Raw genomic sequence first — 26,777 nt, forward strand, 5'->3', positions numbered from 1 at the left:
TCAAACCATAGAATCTCCAGTTTATTGTTATTTAAATCAGGTCTTGGGTTGTAAGCTAAGTCATTTCTAATGTAGGCACATACTCCACCACCCTTTCTGTTCCTATCTAAGCGTTTTATATTGTAACCTTCTATTTTGACCTCGTCGTCAGTCACCGTATCATCCAACCAAGATTCAGAGATGGTTATAACTGCCGCCCTAATTTTGTTAGCTAGAATCCTAATCTCTGCCAATTTAGGAAGAAGTGATCTTGCATTGACATGAATAAAGTGAAGGCCTGTTTTCATAAAACAATCATAATCATCAATATATGGCAATGGGTCATTTGTATTAAAATTAGGTAAATCAATGTCATCACTGCTAAAGGGTAACTGTGCCAAAGTGCATTTGTTACACACAAAATGAATTCTGGCACCGTTGCTATAATTGTACATACATCCATCATGCACCGACCCCTTACACATTTTACATAAGGTGCCTTTTCTGTTTTTCATGCGTACTTTAGTACAGTGTATGCACCTGTTTGGTAGTGTTTGAGATAATAATGGCTGTATTGTCTCACATTGACCTATGTATGCATTACATATGGAGTTAAGGTTATCATCCCTAGCTACTAGACCGTCATTATTGCCGTCATTTATCTGTCTGTTTTGCCTCTGCACAATAGTTTGAGGTCCTGGATTAATTTGGATATCACCACTTAAGAGCGCTACAATAAGAGCTGTGTGCCATTGTTTTTGTTTAGGTATGCGGTGTTGCCATACCTTGCGGCGATAGTGAGGTTTACTTTTCTGGTAGGATGGCAACTGTTGGGCTTTTACTGTCCAGGGCGCTGTTACTCCATTCACCTTTTCCAACCCCCATGACTGATTTCTTTCTTCATGGAATTGAAGAAGAAATATAAATATAATTATGGCAGCCTGTACTCCTCTAATGCCTGCCATTTTCACTCTTCGCTCTTTTACTCATATACAATAATATTTATTTCTCTTTTCCAGTCCCTAGAACACTTAGTATCTGCTTTAATTACACTGAATTACTAGTAAAATTTCCTCTTCAAAACCCTCTTCACTGCTCACTTTTCCCTTAACTTCACAACACCCTTACATTTAACCCCTTATTCACCCTCCCTTACCCACCTCACTTCACAGTCTGGCTTCACCAATTAACTTCTAACTCCTTTCCATTCTGGTAGACCAGAAAGGTTTAATCAATGGTTTTATCCTTCCAAATCCCCCTCAATTCCATTTATCGGGGGTTGTGTCGTGTTGTTGTCTCCTGACCTGTTTTGTTGACTCAGCCATTTTTAAAACACTGAGGGGAGTAACACCACCTGACTTTCCTTGAGTTTATAGATATATTTGGCTTTTTCTGCTATGATTCTCTCACTGTACACTGGTGAGCTGACAAAATTGACAAAATTGTTAGAAACTCGTCTGTTTGTGATTGCAAAGATTGAATCTTCTACACTGGCCCTTAATTGATGCACTCTCTCTCTTCTGGCTTCGTAAGCCCTCTCATATCTATTCTTAAAACTGTGTATAGATCCTGGCTAACATCCTCTAATGAGAGATGAAAGTATACGGTGCTGGCCTGGTGGCTAATGCTCTCGCTTCACACGGCGAGGGTCTTTGTTCGATTCCCAGTGAGGGTAGAAAGAAACATTGGGTGCGTTTCCTTACACCGGTTGTCTCTGTTCACTCATCAATAAAATGGGTCCCTAGGAGTTAGTCGACTGGTGTGAGTTGCATCTTGGGACAAGGACCTAATTTGCGGGAAATGCTCAGCATAACAAGCGGCTTTCTGTATAGTAGTACGTATGTCATTGATGTCAGCTATGTTCTGTATACCTTGTACATGTACTTGTAGTAAATAAAGTTATTATTATTATTATTATTATTATTATTATTATTATTATTATTAAAGAAAAAAATCACCAGCAACCCTCGGTTAGCAGAAGATACTTACGACAACGTTACGATTCATCCTGCAGCATTTTCATCAATGACATATTACTATATACAAAGCCGTTTGTTAGGCACAGCATTTCGGGTAAATTAGGTCAATTTTGTTCCAGGATGCGACCCACACCAGCCCACTAACACCCAGGTACCCATTTTTACTGATGGGTGAACATGGACAACCGGCGTACGGAAACACGCCCAATGTTTCCACCCTTTGCCGGGAATCGAGCCTGGAAACTAACGTGATAAGATAAGATAAGATTTCGTTCGGATTTTTAACCCCGGAGGGTTAGCCACCCAGGATAACCCAAGAAAGTCAGTGCGTCATCGAGGACTGTCTAACTTATTTCCATTGGGGTCCTTAATCTTGTCCCCCAGGATGCGACCCACACCAGTCGACTAACACCCAGGTACCTATTTGCTGCTAGGTGAACAGGACAACAGGTGTAAGGAAACGTGTCGAATGTTTCCACCCGCCGGGAATCGAACCCGGGCTCTCCGTGTGTGAAGCAAGAACTTTTGCCACCAGGCCACGGGGCACCGTGGGTTTCTGGTGAAGAGATAAGTAAGTTTATTCAGGTACAGGTACACATAAATAGTTACATAACTTATTATACGTAGCAGTGTATGTGTATATTACCTAAGATAACCCAAAAAAGTCAAAGTGACTGATTTCCACTGGGGTCGTTGTAGAAGTACAGAATGTGGGCTTATGATTTATAAAGTACATTATATACCATCAGACTAATACTTAGGTACTGGGTCCTTAATTCTACAAAGGCTTTTGAGTTAAATTACAACATTTAATAGATAATTAAGTACTGTAACATATGTAGTATGTCCATCTGTATATTTCTACATGAGTCATCCATGAAATTTTAGTCATTTTCTTTCGTAATTTCCATATCATTTTCTGTAATGTATTTTACTGGGTATCCATTTTGGTCAAGTTTCTTTTTCAACGTTCATATATATATATATATATATATATATATATATATATATATATATATATATATATATATATATATATATATATATATATATATATATACATATATATATATATATATATATATATATATATATATATATATATATATATATATATATATATATATACATATATATATATATACATATATATATATATATATATATATATATATATATATATATATATATATATATATATATATATATATATATATATATTAGCAGCCCTGGTCATGATGAGCATTCCATGCAGACAGAACTAGAAATAAATCACTGACTTTTTTGGGATTATCCTGGTTAATTTACTTGTTACTATGCAAAACAACTACGGGGGGGGGAGTTAAATGATAGCTCTAGGTCTTTCGTGTTGCAATCAACACATCATCTGGAGCTTCAGCGTTGCACAAAAGAGTAGGAGGTCCAAACAAATACATTAAGAGGAAGCGTAAATAAGTAAGACACATGCAATTTTTCACCTACACAGTAGGCTTCTTCAGTCGAATACAGAGGCTCAAGGACTGATAACCTCAAAACTACTTCTTCAAGGTTGATGTACTGGTCATATCTTTAACTCTCCCCTGCTTCCGCTCCCTTATCTATATTCGACTGAAGATTTAGGTTAGATTTTGCCACTGAAGTGGCTAGTTTATTGTGCACCCCATATCCATCGTATAGACGGTAGCGCAAGAGCATATGAATGCACAAAAGGCCTAAGAACTAGACCCCAAAAGGGTTAACAGGTGTATATTGAAGACTAAAGAAACCTACAGTGTAAGAGAAATATTTCGACAATAAAGATACCCAACTGTTACACATCCTCTTATACGTACGTATGAATGTGGTGCACAAACTGACGAAATATAACCCGAGAGGTGTATATCTCTTAGTGTATATATGTTGAGAATTTGCTTTGATTCCTACTTTAGACATTAATGTAATATTTTGTGCTGGTGAACTGGTTACAAGCATTGACTGGAGATGAATGAGTTACATACAACCTTAATGACCTTCATGTAGTCGATAGACTGTAGCAGAAACTGTCTGGATTGTGGGAAAAACTGTCTGGGTTGTAAGAGACACTGGATTGTGGGAGAAACTGTCTGGATTGTAACGAAAACTGTGTAGAAGCAGCCAAGATTAGCAAGCACATGTCCAGATAGGTTTAGGCCTGTAAGTAGTGATAAGTTCACGTTAAACTAACAGATAACAAAGCCGTTTATACGTGATAACAGTGACCCGAATCTTCACCAACATTGATAACCGTACGAGACGTACAGTGACTAGCACTACGAGACATACAGTGGCTTGCACTACGAGATATGATAATGTTAGATACATGTGCATGGAGGATGGATGGAGGGAGGGAAGGGAAGGGAGGGAGGGAAGGGAAGGGACAGGAGGGAGGGAAGGGAAGGGAGGGAAGGGAAGGGAGGGAAGGGAAGGGAGGTAGAGTCCTTAATGTTGGTGAAAGGCTTTTTATCCTCGGAGTTCAATTAAAATACCTTTAGCTTCCCCTTTTCAGATTTGACTAACTCCCACTCGCCCAGGGCTGTGCGATCCCTATGGGTCATACTTAATTTTAACATTAGTAAGAGGTAGCCCATGACTCACGAAATGAGTGGGACTTAAACCCACGGCAAGTAAGTCTTCAAACTCTCAGGCCAGTGCGCACTGGCCTGTCCCGTAAGTAGCAGCCCATATGGAGAACGTGGGACTGAAGTCCTTATTTATCGACAATTCAAGAGAAATGAGACAGGCTATATGACTCTTACAGGCTAAACACTTCTATACGACTATTTTATATAATAAAAAGGGGATTTAAGAGAATGGGGCAGGTTGTGAACTTAGAGAAAATGGGACAGTTAATAATTTTAGAGAAAAAATGGGGCAGGTAAGAGCTTTATAGAATACACAAATAACCCGCTTTATAGAAAATGGGACAGGTAAGGGCTTTAGAGAAAAATGGGACAGGTAATGGGTTTAGAGAAAATGGAATAGGCCGGGAATCACTAAGAAAACTGTACAGGTCGTGGAATCGAAGTAAGACTGCGTTATATCCAAACATAACACATGCAAGAAATAATAACAACAACAACAACAATAATAATAATAATAATAATAATAATAATAATAATAATAATAATAATAATAATAATAATAATAAATTTATTTCTACAAGTACATATACAAGGTATACAGGCTATAGCTGACATCAGTGACATACTACTATATAGTAAGCCGCTTGTTATGCAGAACATTTTGGGCAAATTAGGTCTACTGGGGTCCTTGGTATATACAAGTTGACACTTGTATATACCAGGAGCTAGGACTCAGCCCACTCTTCCTCTACAAATAGGTAAGTACTCATGTACATGTGTTTATAATGATTATACACGTGCGTGTACACACGTAAGTGATAGACAAATACTAAAGCTACTGATATAGATATAGATACAAATTGGTGGAGATTAGTGTATGTTTATGATTACTTGTCTGTAGTTAGAGATCTCTGCTGGTGGTATCTCTTCCCAAATATTTACTTTATCTTCTAACTGTTTACAGCTTGTGCTTTCAGTTTCAAATTTTGCTTGCTTGACCCTGGGGCCTCTTAACGGGTCTTGGGACTGTGTTCCAGCTAATATGGCACTACCTCTCTAAATCATGTTGTGAAGAATAACGTTTTAGTGTCACATTTCGTTGTATGTAGAGCGAAAATGGTTATTTGCACCCAAAAAAAAAAAAAGTCATAGTGACTTATTTCCATTGGGGTTCGAACTTCGTTTTGCGTGCGGTCAGCAGTAACAGCCTGTTGATCAGGTCCTGATCCACCGTGGAGCCTGACCATGGACCGGGGCCACTGATGTATTGACTCCCGGAATATCCTCCAGGTATACTCCTACTGGTGAAGTAATGTCTGCGGTTACTTGCCATCACGTTCCACACAGGTCGCTCTGGAGGGTTTTCTGGGGGTCAACGATCCTGCGGCCCTGTCCATGACCAGACCTCGCCGTGGATCAGGGCCTGATCAACCAGGCTGTTGCTGCTGGCTGCACGCAAACCGACGTACGGACAGCCCGGCTGGTCAGGTACTACTTTAGGTGTCTGTCCATCTCACTCTATGTATGCTGGGAGGTAGTTGAACAGTCTTGGGCCCCTGACACTTGTTGTGTTGTCCTTTAGCTTTCGCAGGGAGTGATTTTCGCGTGCAGATTTGGGACTAGTCCCTCTAGGATTTTCGAAGTGTATATTTTCATGTATCTTTTATGTCAATGAGAATACCTAATAAACTTATATTGTTCACCTGCGTTCCGAGGGGTACAGGTAAATGAACTTCAATTGTTCCTAGTAATTTATGTGCTTCATTGTACTTATATTTGCAGTGAAAGTTCTGGGTATATTCTCTACGTCTGCAATTTCACCTGCCTTGAAAAGGGCCATTAGTGTACAGCAATATTTCAGCCTAAAGAGAACAAGCGATTTGAAGAGAATCATCATTGTTTTGGCATCTCTCGTTTTGAGGGCTCTCTTTATCTATCCCATCATTTTCCTAGCGGATATGGTAGAAACATTGTTGTGATCTTTGAAAGTGAGATTCTCTGATATTACTATTCCCAGATCCTCCACATTAGTTTTTCGCTTTATTGTGTGGTTGGAATTTATTTTATACTCCGATGCAGTTTTTATTTCCTCGAGTTTCCCAAAGAAGAGTAATTGAAATTTGTCTTCATTGAGCATAATATTGTTTTCTGACGCCCATTTAAAGACTTGATTAATGTCCGCTTGGAGATTTGCAATGTCCTCGGTGGATGAGTCATACTGATTTTGGTGTCATCAGCAAAGGAGGACACGGTACTGTGTCTTACATTTCTGCGTCATACATAATGATAAAGAAAAAGATGGGAGCGATTACTGTACCTTGTGGAACAGAGCTTTTCACTGTAGCTCCGTAGTATAATATCGTAGTTAATTTTATAATTATCAATTCATGCATTTCTGAACGCTCTAAGACAGTCTTACAACAATTCATAGATTAATTTAAGCCATATTATACTGAGTTTGATGTTTCAGGCATGCAACAATGGTGCGTTATGTAGATTTAAATTAGTATAGCCCAGTAAAATCAGTGTGACTTACTAGGTAGGTGCCTAATTATCAAAATTGGTTGGTAACATTCTCAGCTCACAGACTGAGTGGTCCAAGATCGATCCCGAGCACGGATGGAAACGTTGGGATTGTTTCCGTACACCTGCTGCCCCTGTTAACCTAGCAATAAGTACGTACCTGGGTGTTAGTCATCTTACATCTGCTGCCCCTGTTCACCTAGCAGTAAGTAGGTACCTGGGTGTTAGTCATCTTACACCTGCTGTCTCTGTTCATCTTGCAGTCAGTTGGTACTTGAGTCAACATTTGTGAGTTGCATCCTGAGGATGGGGGGGCGAGCAAGATTAAAGGATCACAATGGAAATAAGAGAGAGAGAGAGTCCTAGATGACCCACTGAATTTATTAGGTTATCCTGGTTGGCTAACCCTCTGGGTTAAAAATCCCAACAAAATTTTATCCTCTCTTATATAGGTACGGATCACATAACTTCCCACACCCTCGGTGATGTAACTTCAAACGTTAAAAAACAGCTAATGTAGAGAGAGAAATTCAAGTGTGGGTGCAGATTTGACCAGTCAGAGAAAAACTGTGAAATTTTGATTCCCGTTTAATCATCACTATCAGAATATGAGTCTACCTCTTCTGAACGGCTTCATTATTTAATGGCTGATGTATTGTATGACGGGGATGGTACCCATTCAGTTTAATGTTTGTGTGGGTGAATTTATTAGTGCGATATATGCTTTTAAAAATTGATATCATTGTTGTGTGTGGCATGCTGGAGGGGAGGGGTGAGGTATACCTTAGATAGGATTTAGATGTTAGTTAATTGTTCTGGGTGGCATCCTGGGTATGACAGCATACCTCAGATAGTATTTAGGTGCTAGTCAACTGTTGCGGGTGGCATCCTGGGGGGTAGTATACCTTTAGGTGTTAGTCACCTGTTGTGGGTGGCATCCTGGGGGTAGTATACCTTTAGGTGTTAGTCACCTGTTGTGGGTGGCATCCTGGGGGGTAGTATACCTTTAGGTGTTAGTCACCTGTTGTGGGTGGCATCCTGGGGGGTAGTATACCTTTAGGTGTTAGTCACCTGTTGTGGGTGGCATCCTGGGGGGTAGTATACCTTTAGATGTTAGTCACCTGTTGTGGGTGGCATCCTGGGGGTAGTATACCTTTAGATGTTAGTCACCTGTTGTGGGTGGCATCCTGGGGGTAGTATACCTTTAGATGTTAGTCACCTGTTGGGGGTGGCATCCTGGGGGGTAGTATACCTTTAGGTGTTAGTCACCTGTTGTGGGTGGCATCCTGGGGGGTAGTATACCTTTAGGTGTTAGTCACCTGTTGTGGGTGGCATCCTGGGGGTAGTATACCTTTAGGTGTTAGTCACCTGTTGTGGGTGGCATCCTGGGGGGTAGTATACCTTTAGGTGTTAGTCACCTGTTGTGGGTGGCATCCTGGGGGGTAGTATACCTTTAGGTGTTAGTCAACTGTTGTGGGTGGCATCCTGGGGGGTAGTATACCTTAGATAGTATTTAGGCGCTCGTTGAAGGGATAACATCCACAATTTTCAAAATAAGCTAAGGTTACAGAAATGCTTTTAGTCTCTATATAATAATTCAAGAGTATAAAAAATAATCTGTGTTTATTATCTTTTTCTCTGTGTAACTGTTGACAAAGTGACCCACATATATAAAGTGAGGAATCGTGCCGAGAGCAGCGTTCTTAAGTATGTCACTGTTATGGAGGAATCCTCACAACTGTTTTTAGTTGGGATGAGCATGTACTCAGTGTTGACTGGCTTCTATATGCTCTGAGTCAACTACTCACCAGCGGTTGTCAGTAAGCCGCTGGTGAGTAGTTGCACACTGGGCATAAAAAGAGTGTGCATAAAAAGAAAGTTTTTGATTACGGTTTATAATGCTAGATACGACAGCATCCTCCAGTAGGCTGCACACACACACGCACACACACACACACACAGTTTGGAATCCACACCTAGCCAAGCACGTGAAGAAACTAGAGAAAGTGCAAAGGTTTGCAACAAGACTAGTCCCAGAGCTAAGAGGTATGTCCTACGAGGAGAGGTTAAGGGAAATCAACCTGACGACACTGGAGGACAGGAGAGATAGGGGGGACATGATAACGACATACAAAATACTGAGAGGAATTGACAAGGTGGACAAAGACAGGATGTTCCAGAGATTGGACACAATAACAAGGGGACACAGTTGGAAGCTGAAGACACAGATGAATCACAGGGATGTTAGGAAGTATTTCTTCAGCCACAGAGTAGTCAGTAAGTGGAATAGTTTGGGAAGCGATGTAGTGGAGGCAGGATCCATACATAGCTTTAAGCAGAGGTATGATAAAGCTCACGGCTCAGGGAGAGTGACCTAGTAGCGATCAGTGAAGAGGCGGGGCCAGGAGCTCGGACTCGACCCCCGCAACCTCAACTAGGTGAGTACAACTAGGTGAGGTGAGTACAGGCAGGAGGGTCAGGGGAGACATGATAACGACATATAAAATACTGCGCGGAATAGACGAGGTGGACAAAGACGGGATGTTCCAGAGATGGGACACAGACACAAGAGGTCACAATTGGAAGTTGAAGACTCAGATGAATCAAAGGGATGTTAGGAAGTATTTCTTCAGTCATAGAGTAGCCAGGCCATGGAATAGCCTAGAAAGTGATGTAGTGGAGGCAGGAACCATACTTAGTTTTAAGGCGAGGTATGATAGAGCTCATGGGGCAGGGAGAGAGAGGACCTAGTAGCAATCAGCGAAGAGGCGGGGCCAGGAGCTGTGAATCGACCCCTGCAACCACAAATAGGTGAGTACAAATAGGTGAGTACACACACACACACACACACACACACACACACACACACACACACACACACACACACACACACACACACACACACACACACACACACACACACGCACATACAGACACACACACACGCATGCACATACAACAGGCCTAGTGTCTAATCGACATGTGCCTAGGACCAAATGGTAACTAACACACATGCACACATACAAGCACTCATATACAACAGGCCTAGTGTCTAATCGACATGTGCCTATTACAAAATGGTAACTAACACACGTGCAGCAAGACTAGTCCCAGAGCTACAAGGTATGTCCTACGAGGAGAGGTTAAGGGAAATCAACCTGACGAAACTGGAGGGCAGGAGAGATAGGGGGGACATGATAACGACATACAAAATACTGAGAGGAATTGACAAGGTGGACAAAGACAGGATGTTCCAGAGATTGGATACATTAACAAGGGGACACAGTTGGAAGTTGAAAACACAGATGAATCACAGGGATGTTAGGAAGTATTTCTTCAGCCACAGAGTAGTCAGGAAGTGGAATAGTTTGGGAAGCGATGCAGTGGAGGCAGGATCCATACATAGCTTTAAGCAGAGGTATGATAAAGCTCACGGTTCAGGGAGAGTGACCTAGTAGCGACCAGTCAAGAGGCGGGGCCAGGAGCTTGGACTCGACCCCTGCAACCTCAACTAGGTGAGTACACACACACACACAAACACACACACACACACACACACACACACACACACACACACACACACACACACACACACACACACACACACACACACACACACACCTCACACACCTCACACACAAACACACAAACACACAAGAGGCCAAGTAGTAGATACTACTACTACTACTATTACTACTACACACACACCAGTGAAGAGACGGGGCCAGGAGCTTCGAATCGACCTCTGCAATCACAATTAGGTGAGTACACACACACCCACACCCATCACATACAAACACAACAGGCCAAATGTCTATCGACAGGTGCGTTTGACAACTAGTAACTACTACTATTAATGGCTGGAATTCGTGGGTCATCATATGACTATCGGCCGCGCCAGCAAAAATTGTCTGGTCGATAAAATGCTACTACCAATAGTGGCTTATTGTAGCTACAAGCCACACTACCTTACCTAAGCCAACACCCATTCTTTGTAGTTAACTTACTACCCATGGTAGTGGTTAGCTACCACCCCGTTAACAGAGGTCAAGTGTCAGACACTAAGGCCACTTGTCGAAACTTCAGTAGTTCATCTGGAGAACAGATAACGGAGAATATTGCTCCATCGTCGTCTTAGCATCATCAGAGTGGGTTATCTATTGCCATTATTAAGATTTTCTAATCAAAATATCACTCAATCACAGCTTTATCTCGGTCAGTACGTGAGAGTCTGAACATACTAGGCTACGAAGTGAGAGTATATTTCACAACATAACCCACAGGAAGTATTGTATCAACTCTTCCCTTCCTTGGATTAAACCTGATTAGAACATAAGAAGAACATAAGAACGAAGGAACACTGCAGAAGGCCTACTGGCCCATGCGAGGCAGGTCCAAGTCTCCTACCGGCTTAAGCCAGTGCACCCAACCTAGTCAGGTCAGGTCACATTGACTTAAGGGAGGAACACGGCAACCGACCTGGTAGCACAAGCTATCAGGTCCAACTCACACCCACCCACATCCACTCATGTATTTATCCAACCTATTTTTAAAGCTACACAACGTTCTGGCCTCTATAACTGTACTCGGGAGTTTGTTCCACTCATCCACAACTCTATTACCAAACCAGTACTTTCCTATATCCTTCCTGAATCTGAATTTTTCCAACTTAAAACCATTGCTGCGAGTCCTGTCTAGGCTAGATATTTTCAGCACACTATTTACATCCCCTTTATTTATTCCTGTCTTCCATTTATACACCTCAATCATATCCCCCCTATTTCTACGTCTTTCTAGAGAGTGCAGATTCAGGGCCCTTAGTCTATCCTCATAGGGAAGGTTTCTGATACATGGGATCAACTTTGTCATCCTCCTTTGTACATTTTCCAGAGAATTTATATCCATTCTGTAATACGGTGACCAAAACTGTGCAGCATAATCTAAATGAGGCCTAACCAAGGATGTATAGAGTTGAAGAACAACCTGAGGACTCCTATTATTTATGCTTCTTGATATGAAGCCAAGGATTCTATTAGCTTTATTGCGAACACTTATGCACTGTTGTCTTGGTTTCAGATTACTGCTAACCAGAACTCCTAAATCTTTTTCGCAATCCGTAATATTGAGATCTACATTATTTAGTTTATAAGTGGCATGGTTATTGTCCTGTCCAACATTTAGAACTTTGCATTTGTCTATATTAAACTGCATCTGCCACTTCTCCGACCACTGCATCAGTCTATTCAAATCTTCCTGGAGTGCTCCAATGTCCTCGTCAGAATGAATTCGACGGCCTATTTTGGTGTCATCGGCAAACTTGCCGATGTCGCTCTTTATGCCCTCATCTATGTCGTTTATGTAGATTGTGAACAGCAGGGGGCCCAACACTGACCCCTGTGGAACACCGCTCGTGACGCTTCCCCACTCTGATTTCTCCCCATTTATGCAAACTCTCTGCTGCCTATTTGTCAACCATGCCTCTATCCAGGAAAAAATTTCTCCTCCTATTCCATGTGCTTTAATTTTCCTCAATAGTCTCTGATTTGGGACCCTGTCAAAAGCCTTACTGAAGTCCATATACATAATATCATATTCATTACCATGATCTACCTCCTCAAATACCTTAGTGAAAAAAGTTAATAAATTCGTAAGGCAGGAACGCCCCTTTGTAAAACCATGCTGAGATTCGTTGATTAATTTATGCTTTTCAAGGTGGCTACGAACTGCCTCGGCAATTATTGATTCCATAAATTTTCCCACTATGGAGGTTAGGCTTATTGGTCTATAGTTCGAAGCTAAGGACCTGTCACCTGCTTTGAAAATAGGTATCACATTTGCCATTTTCCACTTATCTGGCACCATGCCAGTTTGTAGTGATATGTTGAAAAGATTAGCCAAAGGTGTGCTAAGCTCCTCTTTACATTCCTTTAGAACCCTTGCATACAGTTCATCAGGGCCTCTGGATTTGTTAGGTTTTAATTTATCTATTTGCCTAAGGACCATGTCACTTGTGACCCTAATCGTGCACAGTTTATTATCGTCCTGTTCTACATAATTTATCATTACTGGAATATCGCTGGTATCCTCCTGTGTAAAAACTGAGAGGGAGAATGTGTTAAAAATTCTACACATTTCCTTATCACTGTCAGTGAGCTGACTCGAGGAACTTTTGAGTGGGCCTATCTTGTCCCTGATCTTACTTCTGTATACCTGAAAGAATCCTTTTGGGTTAGTCTTCGATTCTCTTGCAACTTTAACCTCATAATCTCTTTTTGCTTTTCTAATTCCCTTTTTTATTTCTCTCTTTAACTGAATATATCGATTTCTTAATTGCCCCTCTCCTCTTTTGATTTGCCTATATATGCCTCTCTTTTGACCAATCAGATATTTTAATCTATTGTTCATCCATTTAGGATCATTTTTGTTTGATCTGATTTCCCTATTTGGAACATAATTTGACTGAGCAGCTAGAACTATGCCCTGGAAAGCATCATATCGGCAACCATCACCACCTACCTGACCCTTAGTCAGGTCATTCGAGTTCAGCCCACCTAAGTAATTTTTCAGTCCTATGAAATCAGCCAAGCGAAAGTCAGGGACGGAGACTTGATTGCCATTATTAGGGGAATTCCATGATATATTAAAACTGAGTGATTTGTGATAACTTTCCCCAAGCTCATCATTAACCTCAAGATTATTAATTAGTGTTTCCCTACTGGCAAGAACCAAGTCAAGGAGGTTATTTCCCCTAGTTGGCTCTGTCACAAACTGTTTTAAAAAACAATTCTGGATTGTATCAAGAAAGTCACCTGACTCTAAATTTCCTGTCAAATTGCTCCAGTCAATCTGTCTATAGTTGAAATCTCCCATTAGCACAACATTTTCGTATGTAGATGCCTTACGAATTTCGTCCCATAGAAGTTTACTGCACTCCCTATCAAGATTTGGGGCCCTGTAAATCACACCCAAAATTAGTTTTTCTCGGCCCTCGAGAAGCTGTAACCAAACAGATTCAGTGGCTGACGCTTCTAATTTAATATCTTGTCTAACACAACATTTAAATTGTCTCTGACATACATCGCTACTCCACCACCTTTCCTGTTGACCCTGTCAGTGTGGAATAATTTATAGCCTTGTATGTGACATTCAGAGGGCATTTCTCTATCTTTCAGATTGAGCCAGGTCTCTGTTATAGCAATAATATCTATGTTTCCTGCACTTGCAATTAATCTTAGCTCATCTATCTTATTTCTTACACTGATGAGGAAATGCCCATTGACCAAGGCTGATCTGTTATCAGTGTAGCACTTTTGCTTGTAGTGGCATCGGAGAGCAGTGACTTCACTCTGGTATCTAACCCACTCTTTAACTGCTGACTGCGTGGGTAATTCTACAGGCGGAGCATTAGTCTGTCTACACTCGTGGATCAGTAGTGACACAGGTGGATCGGGAGTGAAACAGGTGGATCACAGGTTACACAAGTGGATCACAGGTTACACAAGTGGATCACAAAAGAGCTTCCCTGCCATGATAACTTTCCTCTCCAGGACTGGCAAGAAACGCTTCTATAAATCAGTTAATAAAGGTACGTTGTAAACGGAAGATATTTGTGGGAATGTCTACGTCTTAAGTGTGTGTGGTTGTGGTGAATAACAGCGGAGAGACATAAGTGTTAACATACAGGTGGTTAATCCAAGGTACTTTAAAGGATGGGGGGGGGGAGAATACTATATTTTACGACCCATAGTGAAGCTCTGTCAAGTACAGTGTATACTTGATAAAGCTCCACTGTGGGTGATAAAGCTCCTCTGTGGGTGATAAAGCTCCTCTGTGGGTAAAAAGTTGCAAAATAAAGTTTTTCTGCTTTGTCAAGGAAAGCCATTCACATGAATGGACCTTCCTGGATTTCCTGCTATATTTCTGCAACAGTGCTATCTCCTGAAGATGTGTTGATTGCAACACACCTTCAGGATATATATATATGTCGTGCCGAATATGTAAAACTGGTCAATTAGCAAGAACTCATTTAAAATTAAATCCTTTCTAAAATTTTCTCTTATACGTTTAAAGATATATATTTTTCATTAATGTTGATGTAAAAATTTATAATTTTGCACCAAAAGAATCTTAGAAAACTTACCTAACCTTATTATAACAAACATAATTTATTTTAGCCTAACCCAACTAAATATATTTTAGATACGTTTACAATAATTTAATACTAAACAAACACAACGAAATGTATTTTTTTCGTTAAGTTCAGAATGATTTTGGCGAAATTATTGCATACACAAATTTTCACTTGTCCTATATTGCAAGATGAGCAGATGAGCGTTGCTATTTAAGCCAAGATCGCAAGTTCTGCCTATTCGGCACGACATATATATATATATATATATATATATATATATATATATATATATATATATATATATATATATATATATATATATATATATATATATTAGTGTGCACTACCTAGCAGAGTTTACTGCCAGAGGGGAACCATAGGCCAGTGTTCCGTGTGCAAAATAATAATAATAGAACTTTTCTTTGTCAGAGGAAAGAAAGTCTTCCTGATAACATTGTGTATACATAGTGTATAGTGTATACTACAGTGGCTCCCTAGTATATAGATGATAAAGGCTAAAGTGTCATTTGAAAACAGGTGAATTTGTAAATGAAGTGATAAGCCTATAGAGGCAGGTGCCAGAAGTCGCCAGAAACTTACCATAGTGGTCAGCTGTTTTAATAATCTTCCTGGCTTGCTAGTGTACTCGCATATAATCTAGTGATACCAGTGAATAGCAGAATACAGTGTTGTAGTAGCAACTAACCAGTATTATAATGGTACTTAGTGGAGTGGAGTGACTTTCATTAGTCTCTTTTTTCTTGAAATACCAGACGTATACTGTGAATTTCATATAGCCTGTAGTTACCAGCGGTCGCAATATACACAACGAGAAGCAATTATTACTACAGAAAAAGCGTCCTTCCTCCAAAATTTCCACCAGTCAACTATAGTGATAATATAGCATTCATTGTGGTGGAGACGGAAAATAAACTAGAAAAGCTAGATACAGCGATTGATAAACAAGGGTTGAGGCTCGACCGTTCGTCACTGTAGGAGCTGCCAGAAATCACCGGTTCTTCAACACGCAAGTTATACTTTTGTATCAATCAAATCACATATTACTCGGGTAGATAATTTCAAGTAGATCCTTCATGTGTTAGCCCAAATCACCGACTAGTATGTTTTAAATAAGTGACCCACTGATCAGATCTGATCGACTGGTCCGAACCCTCGACTGGTCCGAACCCTTGATGGTCCGAACCCTTGACTGGTTTCAAACGGATTCGTTGGACAATAAAGCAGACTGTAAATGGATGGGGTTGTAGGCGCCCTTATCAAACACAAACAATAAATATAAATCAGGAACGTACACGGTAAGCTGTCCAATATACAAGTACAGTTAGAAATAGAAATACAAATAGCTAGAGCTTCATTTAAGGAGGTTATTAATAGAGTGTTCAAGAGGTTGCTAGTAGAATTACAGTAAATCAACCATTCAAATCATTATGAAGCTCTGTGTAGTCTGCAGTCAAACAAACGGGCTTCCACATGGATAAATTGTCATTTTTGTGGAAATTGGTGTCATGCCCCTTGTGCAGATATCCAAGAACTAGCTACAAGCAGTATTAAAACAGGGAAGTGTTTTTGGGTATGCCCAAATGAGGAAAGTCTGTGGACTAAAATCACAAGGGTATTAAAAGAGGATAACATCAAAGCTGCTTTCATAGACAACCTGGAAGCTTTCTACATCAGATGGGAACATAAAAAGTCTGGGCTGAATGGTACTGCCCTTGATACTGGCCATGTAGTCAGAAACTGTAAGGCTGGAGGTGATGTCCTGGTAGTGAGTAAATGTGGGGCTGATAGTGCTGTCCTGGGAGACAGTAATGGTGAAGCTGGAGGTGCTGTCCTGGGAGACAGTAATGGTGAAGCTGGAGGTGCTGTCCTGGGAGACAGTAATGGTGAAGCTGGAGGTGCTGTCCTGGGAGACAGTAATGGTGAAGCTGGAATTTTGTCCAGGTAGTCGGGAATTATACGCAGGAAGGAATACATATAAATGACCTCATAGGGGACAGGAGCCGTAGTGGAGAAACAAGTGTAGTCAAAGATAAGATAAAACCAATAATGCAAACTAGAAATACCACAGGAAATAGCAAACAAGAGGACTCCACTAGCAATAGTGAGGATATGTTACCAAAAACAACTGGTGGGAGCTCCATTGTTGGTGCTAGGGAGGATAGGAATAAGACAGGGAAACATGCACCAACAGGGAATACAGTCACAGAAACCCAAGGCAAACGGAAACCAAGCCTGTGCACATACTATGCACTTGGTATCTGCAGACATGGGAAATCTGGAAAAACAGACGGGACATGCAACTATGACCACCCTAGAAAATGCCATGCCCATATGACAACAGGAAAATGCAAACTCCCTTCCTGTAAGCTTTTTCACCCTGAAATGTGTACCTCTTCAGTACAGGAAAGACTGTGCTATAACTTAAATTGCCAGGCACACCATCTAAAGGGGACAAAAAGATACAAAACATCCAGGCCATGGGAAAACCTGGGTAGCCACAGCCACTCAAGAGGGAGAGGTTTTTAGTGCCAGGAAGGAAAAAAAACTGGCAGGAAATAGCAGAAATCGTACACCAAATCCAGTCATTCCTGGAGTGGAACCACAGTCGATGGCCTCCACTCCAAACCAACAGATACAGATACTAATGCCGGAAAAAAATCCCCCCCCAGTACCAACAATACCACCAGTCCGATGACATTCTTCTTTGCAAATATACAGGGTTTAAAGCCAGCAACAAACAACAAAATACCTTTCATCCGTGGACTGCTCGCAGAGGCAAAGGCAATGTTCGCGGCTTTCACTGAGACCCACATAAAGGATCACTTGGACAACGAAATATGGATCCCAGGTTACAACCTATACAGATGTGACAGAGTGAACAGGCAAAAGGGGGGGGGTTGGCCAGTACATTGCAGAGTCACTTGTTTGCACAGAACTGCTAAATGCCTCAAATGATGTAGTGGAAGTTTTAGCAGTAAAGGTCGAGAACCAAAACCTAGTCATTGTGGTAGTCTACAAGCCTCCGGATGCAACATCCCAGCAATTCCAGGAACAGCTGTTAAAAATTGACCACTGTCTGGAAAATCTTCCAGCTCCTGCACCCAACATCTTGCTCCTGGGGGATTTCAACTTAAGGCACCTAAAATGGAGGAATATAGCAAATAATATTGTTGCAGTAATAACACCAGGAGGCAGCTCTGATGAAAACTCACACTCACACGAGCTTTTAAATCTCTGCACAAAATTCAATTTAAACCAGCAAATAATAGAGCCTACTAGACTGGAGAATACACTAGACCTCATCTTCACTAACAATGATGATCTGATAAGAAATGTCACCATATCAAAAACAATATACTCAGATCACAACATAATTGAGGTTCAGACATGTATGCGTGGAGCCCCAGACCGACATAATGAGACTAGTCACGAGGGAGCATTCACCAAATTCAACTTCAATAACAAAAACATAAAGTGGGACCAAGTAAACCAAGTCCTAACCGACATAAGCTGGGAAGATATACTAAGCAACACAGACCCCAACTTATGCCTAGAACAGATTAACTTGGTGGCACTCGATGTATGCACAAGGCTTATTCCTCTAAGAAAAAGGAGGAGTAGATGTAAAATAGAAAGAGACAGGCGCTCCCTTTACAGGCGACGGAAAAGAATAACAGAGCGGCTAAAAGAGGTTAATATATCTGAAATGCGTAGGGAGACACTGGTCAGAGAAATAGCAAGCATCGAACTTAAGCTAAAGGAATCTTATAGGAGTCAGGAATCGCGGGAAGAACTAAAAGCCATAAATGAAATCGAAAGAAACCCAAAGTATTTCTTCTCCTATGCCAAATCAAAGTCGAGAACAACGTCCAGTATTGGGCCCCTACTTAAACAAGATGGGTCCTACACAGATGACAGCAAGGAAATGAGTGAGCTACTCAAGTCCCAATATGACTCAGTTTCTAGAAAGCCGCTAACCAGACTGAGAGTCGAAGATCAAAATGAATTTTTTATGAGAGAGCCACAGAATTTGGTTAACACAAGCCTATCCGATGTTATCCTGACGCCAAATGACTTCGAACAGGCGATAAATGACATGCCCATGCACTCTGCCCCAGGGCCAGACTCATGGAACTCCGTGTTCATCAAGAACTGCAAGAAGCCCCTATCACGAGCCTTTTCCATCCTATGGAGAGGGAGCATGGACACGGGGGTCGTCCCACAGTTACTAAAAACAGCAGACATAGCCCCACTCCACAAAGGGGGCAGTAAAGCAACAGCAAAGAACTACAGACAGATAGCACTAACATCCCATATCATAAAAATCTTTGAAAGGGTCCTAAGAAACAAGATCACCACCCATCTAGAAACCCATCAGTTACACAACCCAGGGCAACATGGGTTTAGAACAGGTCGCTCCTGTCTGCCTCAACTATTGGATCACTACGACAAGGTCCTAGGTGCACTAGAAGACAAAAAGAATGCAGATGTAATATATACAGACTTTGCAAAAGCCTTCGACAAGTGTGACCATGGCGTAATAGCGCACAAAATGCGTGCTAAAGGAATAACAGGAAAAGTCGGTCGATGGATCTATAATTTCCTCACTAACAGAACACAGAGAGTAGTCGTCAACAGAGTCAAGTCCGAGGCAGCTACGGTGAAAAGCTCTGTTCCACAAGGCACAGTACTCGCTCCCATCTTGTTCCTCATCCTCATATCCGACATAGACAAGGATGTCAGCCACAGCACCGTGTCTTCCTTTGCAGATGACACCCGAATCTGCATGACAGTGTCTTCCATTGCAGACACTGCAAGGCTCCAGGCGGACATCAACCGAATCTTTCAGTGGGCTGCAGAAAACAATATGAAGTTCAACGATGAGAAATTTCAATTACTCAGATATGGTAAACACGAGGAAATTAAATCTTCATCAGAGTACAAAACAAATTCTGGCCACAAAATAGAGCGAAACACCAACGTCAAAGACCTGGGAGTGATCATGTCGGAGGATCTCACCTTCAAGGACCATAACATTGTATCAATCGCATCTGCTAGAAAAATGACAGGATGGATAATGAGAACCTTCAAAACTAGGGAGGCCAAGCCCATGATGACACTCTTCAGGTCACTTGTTCTATCTAGGCTGGAATATTGCTGCACACTAACAGCACCTTTCAAGGCAGGTGAAATTGCTGATTTAGTAGATGTACAGAGAACCTTCACGGCGCGCATAACGGAGATAAAACACCTCAATTACTGGGAGCACTTGAGGTTCCTAAAACTGTATTCCCTGGAACGCAGGCGGGAGAGATACATGATTATATACACCTGGAAAATCCTAGAGGGACTAGTACCGAACTTGCACACGAAAATCACTCACTACGAAAGCAAAAGACTTGGCAGACGATGCAACATCCCCCCAATGAAAAGCAGGGGTGTCACTAGCACGTTAAGAGACCATACAATAAGTGTCAGGGGCCCGAGACTGTTCAACTACCTCCCAGCATACATAAGGGGGATTACCAACAGACCCCTGGCAGTCTTCAAGCTGGCACTGGACAAGCACCTAAAGTCGGTTCCTGATCAGCCGGGCTGTGGCTCGTACATTGGTTTGCGTGCAGCCAGCAGCAACAGCCTGGTTGATCAGGCTCTGATCCACCAGGAGGCCTGGTCACAGACCGGGCCGCGGGGGCGTTGACCCCTGGAACTCTCTCCAGGTAAACTCCAGGTATATATATATACATTATATATATATATATATATATAATATATATATATATATATATATATATATATGTGTGTGTGTATATTTATATATATATATATATATATATATATATATATATATATATATATATGTCGTGCCGAATATGTAAAACTGGTAAATTAGCAAGAACTCATTTAAAATTAAGTCCTTTCTAAAATTTTCTCTTATACGTTTAAAGATATATTTTTTTCATTAATGTTAATGTAAAAATTTTTAATTTTGCACCTAAAGAATCTTAGAAAACTTACCTAACCTTATTATAACAAGAACAATATATTTTAGCTTTACCCAACTAAATATATTTTAGATTTATTTACAATAATTTAATACTAAACAAATACAGTGAAATGTATTTTTTTTCCTTAAGTTAAGAATGATTTTGGCGAAATTATTGCATACACAAATTTTCACTTGTCCTATATGGCAAGATGAACGTTGCTATTTAAGCCAAGATCGCAAGTTCTGCCTATTCGGCACGACATATATATATATATATATATATATATATATATATATATATATATATATATATATATGTCGTGCCGAATAGGCAGAACTTGCGATCTTGGCTTAAATAGCAACAATCATCTTGCCATATAGGACAAGTGAAAATTTGTATATGCAATAATTTCGCCAAAATCATTCTGAACCTAACGAAAAAAATATATTTGATTGTGTTTGTTTAGTACTAAATTACTGTAAACGAATTTAAAATATATTTAGTTGGGTTAGGCTAAAATAAATTGTTCTTGTTATAATAAGGTTAGGTAAGTTTTCTAAGATTCTTTTGGTGCAAAATTATAAATTTTTACATTAACATTAATGAAAAAAATATATCTTTAAACGTATAAAAGAAAATTTCAGAAAGGACTCAATTTTAAATGAGTTCTTTCTAATTGACCAGTTTTACATATTCGGCACGACATACATGTATATATATACATATATAAATATATATATATATATATATATATATATATATATATATATATATATATATATATATATATATATATATATATATATATATATATATATATATATATATATATATATATATATATATATATATATATATATATATATATATATATATATATATATATATATATATATATATATATATATATGCTCAAGAATGCTAGTGGGTTTCTTTATTACATGTACAGTACAGTTTGTATACTGCACAAAGAAATAAAAATTTTGGTATGATTTTGAGAACGCTGCCCTGAACAAAACAAAATATTAGTCATCCATATTCCAGTACCCGTTTTCTCTCATTTCCAATATATTTCCTTTTCTGTAATGTTTACTCACCATGTTGCAGAAAGTGTCGTTGGTTCTATTGAGTTTAAAGCCTGTCGACTTTACGAGGGTCATTAATCAATATTAGTGCATGTAATCTGTATACTACCGACCAAGGATACCTTTAATACATTCAACTGGGATTAAAATAAAATGAGAATGCTTATATTATCTTTCAACCTTTTATCAGAATGAGTAGTAATCTTCAAGAAACACAATTATTTAATCTTCAACAAGCTCGCTCACTCTCGAACTGGATCACCTCATTATGAGGCCGGCAAAACATTCTAACGTAGACATCATAAGATACAAAACTCACATTCTGCATATGATCGATCCCTGCAACCACATGTAGGTGAGCACACACATAAACACACGGAGGAGCTGTGACTTCACCCCTGCAATCACATATAAGTGAGTACACACATTTGACTTATCTACCTATGCACGCACAGGGACACCTTTGAATTTGGCCCTTCTGTTTTGTGACTAACATGAAAGAAGGGATAGATTCAGAGGTATCCCTGTTTGCAGACGATGTGAGGCTTATGAGAAGAATACATGTGGACGAGGATCAGGTAAGCCTACAAGGAGATCTGGACAGGCTGTAAGCCTGGTCCAACAAATTCCTTCTGTAGTTTAACCCCAGCAAGTGCAAAGTCATGAAGTTTGGGGAAGGACAAAGAAAACTGCAGACGTAGTACAGCATAAGAGGTCAAAGGCTGCAAAACTCACTCAAGGAAAAGGATTCTGGGGTGAGTATCATACCGAGCACATCTCTTGAGACTGAGGCACACATCACCAAATAACTCCTGCAGCATATGGGCTCTTGGCAAACCTAAGAATAGCGTTTCGACATGTAAATAAGAAGTCATTCAAGACACTGTACACCGTGTACGTCAGGCCCATGTTAGAGTATGCAGCACCAGTATGGAACCTACACCTGGTCAAACACGTTAAGAAATTGGAAAAGTGCAAAGGTTTGCAACAAGGCTAGTGCTGGAGCTACAGGGGTATGCCTTACAAGGAAAGGTTAAGGGAAATCAGCCTGACGACACTAGAGGACAGGACGGATAGGAGGGACATGATAACGACATAAAAAATACTGAGAGGAATTGAAAAGGTGGATAGAAACAGAATGTTTCAGAGATAGGACACATCAACAAGGGGTCACAGCTGGAAGTTGAAAACTCCGATGAATCACAGGGGTGTTAGGAAGTATGCCAGGAAGTGGAACAGTCTGGAGAATGATGTAGCGTAGACAGGATCCATACATAGTTTTAAAAGGTTAGATAAAGCTTATGGGGGAATTGAGAGAGTATACCTAGCGACAAACGAAAAGGCGGGGCCAGGAGCTGTGAATCGACCCCTGCAATCACAACTAGGTGATTACACACACCTGGAGATCCAGATCCAAAAAAACATGTATTCAGTCTAGTCAAACACTACACCTACATATATAAGGAATCTCCCATATGAAGATAGACTGACAACCTTGAACGTTCACTCTCTTGACAGACGAAGAATGAGAGGAAATAAATATGTAAGTGGATGACGGGCATAAACAAGAGTTATATAAATATAAAGTTCTGAGGATATCGAATCTGTTCGCAAATAGGCGAAATTATGTACAAACATTATCTCTCACTCCACAGCAGGATTAGATAGAACCTGTAAACTCTGCATCAAAGTATCCATACAGCCAGACGGATGAAAGATAATAACAAAAAAAGGCACAATACCGTGACTGGAACAATACACAAATAACCCGCACGACGACGTTTCGGTCCGACTTAGATCATTTACAAAGTCACACAAACGAAAAGGAGAGAAAGAGGGAGTATATAAAGGCCAGCAGACACGGACGGGACAAGAGAGGTAGTAGGAAAGAAGAGAAGTAGTGGTGGGGGTAGTAGTAGTAGTGGAGTAAGTCAGATACTAAGAAAGAGGACCACTGCAAGGGAGCTAGGGGCCCACAGAGGGTAAGAGCAAGAACACAGGAGGGAAAATAAAAGACAAATGCCCAAGAAAGAAGAAAGAAAACCCAAAGGAGAAAGAGGAAAGAAGAAACGGGAAGAGGAAAAAAGAATCAGGTTAAGTCACGGGTGTTCTGAAGTTTGGAGCATTTTACAATGTAATGGGAAAGGAAGGCATCTACAGAGACAAAGCCAGGACTAAGATTCATACAAGGAAAGTTGTGTATTAGGGAGGATTCAACCAGACGGCGACTGTGAAAGTTGGAAGTAGGGTAGACAGTTTTAGCAGAAGACCAGTCAATAGGATGACTGTGATCTCTGACATGACAGAAAAGAGCACTGTTAGTGTCGGCAAGCCTAACACTACTTTTGTGCTCCCTAAGTCTGTCAGAAAGAGATCGGCCAGTTTCTCCAAAATACTGCAGAGGACAGGAGGAACAAGAAATAGAGTAGACACCAGGAGCATCTATAGAGGGGATAGAGGTATGAACTAGATTAGTGCGAAGAGTGTTAGTCTGGCGAAAAGTAAGTTAGATGTTTAAGGAACGCAGAGAGTTATTGAGATTAGAAAGACCGGATGTGTAGGGAAGGCAGAGGACAGGAGAGTTCCCAGGAGTAGAGAGTTTGGGGGAGAAGAAAGTCCGTTTAGCAGGTGAGAAGGTAGAGTCTATGAAATGGGAAGGGTAGCCAAGACGGGAAAATGAATTATGAAGAGTGGAAATTTCTGATTCAAGGAACCGAGGATCACAAATACGGAGTGTTCTTGCTCCTACCATGTGGGCCCCTAGCTACCTTGCAGTGCTCCTCTTTCTTAGTATTTGACTGACTCCACTACTACTACTACTACTACTGTAATCAATGATTACAGGAGAGCACAACGCTACTTCATTTTCCTTCCTAGCCAGTTGCGAGATCAATGTGCCCGCCAAGTTTATGACCAGCATCAAAGACCTAGTTATGAAGAAAACCATTACCACACTCATCGATTCCAACGCAAAGGTTTGCATCATCCCGTGTGATGACTGATAAAATATATGTAGAATGATAAAAAGTTTGGAATAGCGCCGTAGAGAAAATAAATACTCTTGTATCAAGGACAGTGTGGGAAAACGTGTTATTCACTCTAGTTCACATGGCCATGTATTGAAATGGGAAGAGGTAATTAAGGCTCGTAATCAAAGAGATTACGGAAGTCAAAAGACGTTTCCTTGAATCAGTATTAATCGTTGTTTCTAACATTAGTTCAGAAATCCTATGGTATCAGGTGTAATAATGGTCAACTTATAACTACCCAGACAAGACACCGCGATCGGTTGACCTAATCAACACTTCATGGACCTGACGCTCCCATACCTGACATATGTTCCCATATACTATATATATAGTAAAATTATAATGCCGTGTATTGAAATGATGAAGTCCCCAATGAGCGAAACGTTTCTTACTGAAATGTTCTAAAGCATAAGAACATGAAAATGGAAGAACATTGCAGCAAGCCTACTGGCCCATAGTAATCATTCTCTTCTCAGATCCAACCCTTCTCACTAGTACTGCACAACTGTCTTACAGGATAGAAAAATTAAGTTATGAAAGGAGTATGAGGGCAGTCAAATCGTGGATGAGAACGTAACCATTGACGTAGGTAACATTTCAGTCAGTTTAGTATCCTCGTCCTTGACATACATATGGAGGACGAATTCATCCAGTGTAACTGCTTGAATATTTGCTGGATCTCATAAACTTTTGTCCCCAACTGGTAAAAAACTCAATGAAATAATTGCTATCTTAATTTCTTGACAACACATTTCAGCTTGACGCCACGCACGGGACACTGGCTTTTAGTGACACAACCAGACATAAATATTTAGACTGCAAAGTAGTTTGATGTTTTTTATGAGGGGGGGGGGGAGAATGGTTGAATGTAAGCAGGATTTGTTTGGAATATACCGACAGTTAGGACGTGTTTCCTTAAGACACCTGCTGTCCATGTTCACCTGTCAGTAAAATAGGTACCTGGGTATTAGTCGACTGATGTGGGTCGCATCCTGGGGACAGAACTGACCTAATTTACCCGAAATGCTCTGCATAACAAGCTGTTTTCTATATAGTAGTATGTCTTTGACGTCAGCTAGGCCTGTATACTTTGTACATGTACTTGTAAAAATAAAAATCAGCGGTTTTTGGTACTTAATGAGAAGACGTTTCTTCCTGAGTGTGATGAGACTTGATCCAATCCCCGGGGGGGGGGGCGAAACATCTCAATAACATGCCATAAACCACATACTCTGACTTTTTAACATAAGATGTGCCTATCATGGGCCAGTAGGCCTACTGCGGTGCTCCAATCTTCTTATGCTAAGATATGAAAATAAATGGTATAAAATACCGACACAATGGAAACATAAACACATGCAATTTAATGTGATCCTTTATTGACAACGTTTCGCCCACACAGTGGGCTTTTTCAAGTCACAAACAGATCTACCTGGGGTG

The 26,777-nt window shown here is 40.5% G+C and overlaps 1 protein-coding gene across 4 annotated transcripts in view; it reads left to right on the top strand.

Moving 5' to 3' along the window:
• Window positions 1-26,777, top strand: part of sbm (L-type amino acid transporter sobremesa) — a 266,983-nt gene that overhangs the window by 62,923 nt on the left and 177,283 nt on the right. Inside the window, exon 1 of one of the 4 annotated variants that reach the window (XM_070101138.1) lies at window positions 14,450-14,666. The exons of 2 other annotated variants lie outside the window; for them this stretch is intronic. In XM_070101138.1, coding sequence (XP_069957239.1) covers window positions 14,609-14,666 — 58 coding nt within the window. In that variant the 5' untranslated portion in view covers window positions 14,450-14,608. Of the gene's footprint in view, window positions 1-14,449; window positions 14,667-26,777 lie in introns of those variants that run through there. One more of the 4 variants, XM_070101135.1, reaches the window with a different exon arrangement.

This window comes from Cherax quadricarinatus, chromosome 76 (assembly GCF_038502225.1).
Source record: "Cherax quadricarinatus isolate ZL_2023a chromosome 76, ASM3850222v1, whole genome shotgun sequence".
NCBI lineage: Eukaryota > Metazoa > Arthropoda > Malacostraca > Decapoda > Parastacidae > Cherax > Cherax quadricarinatus.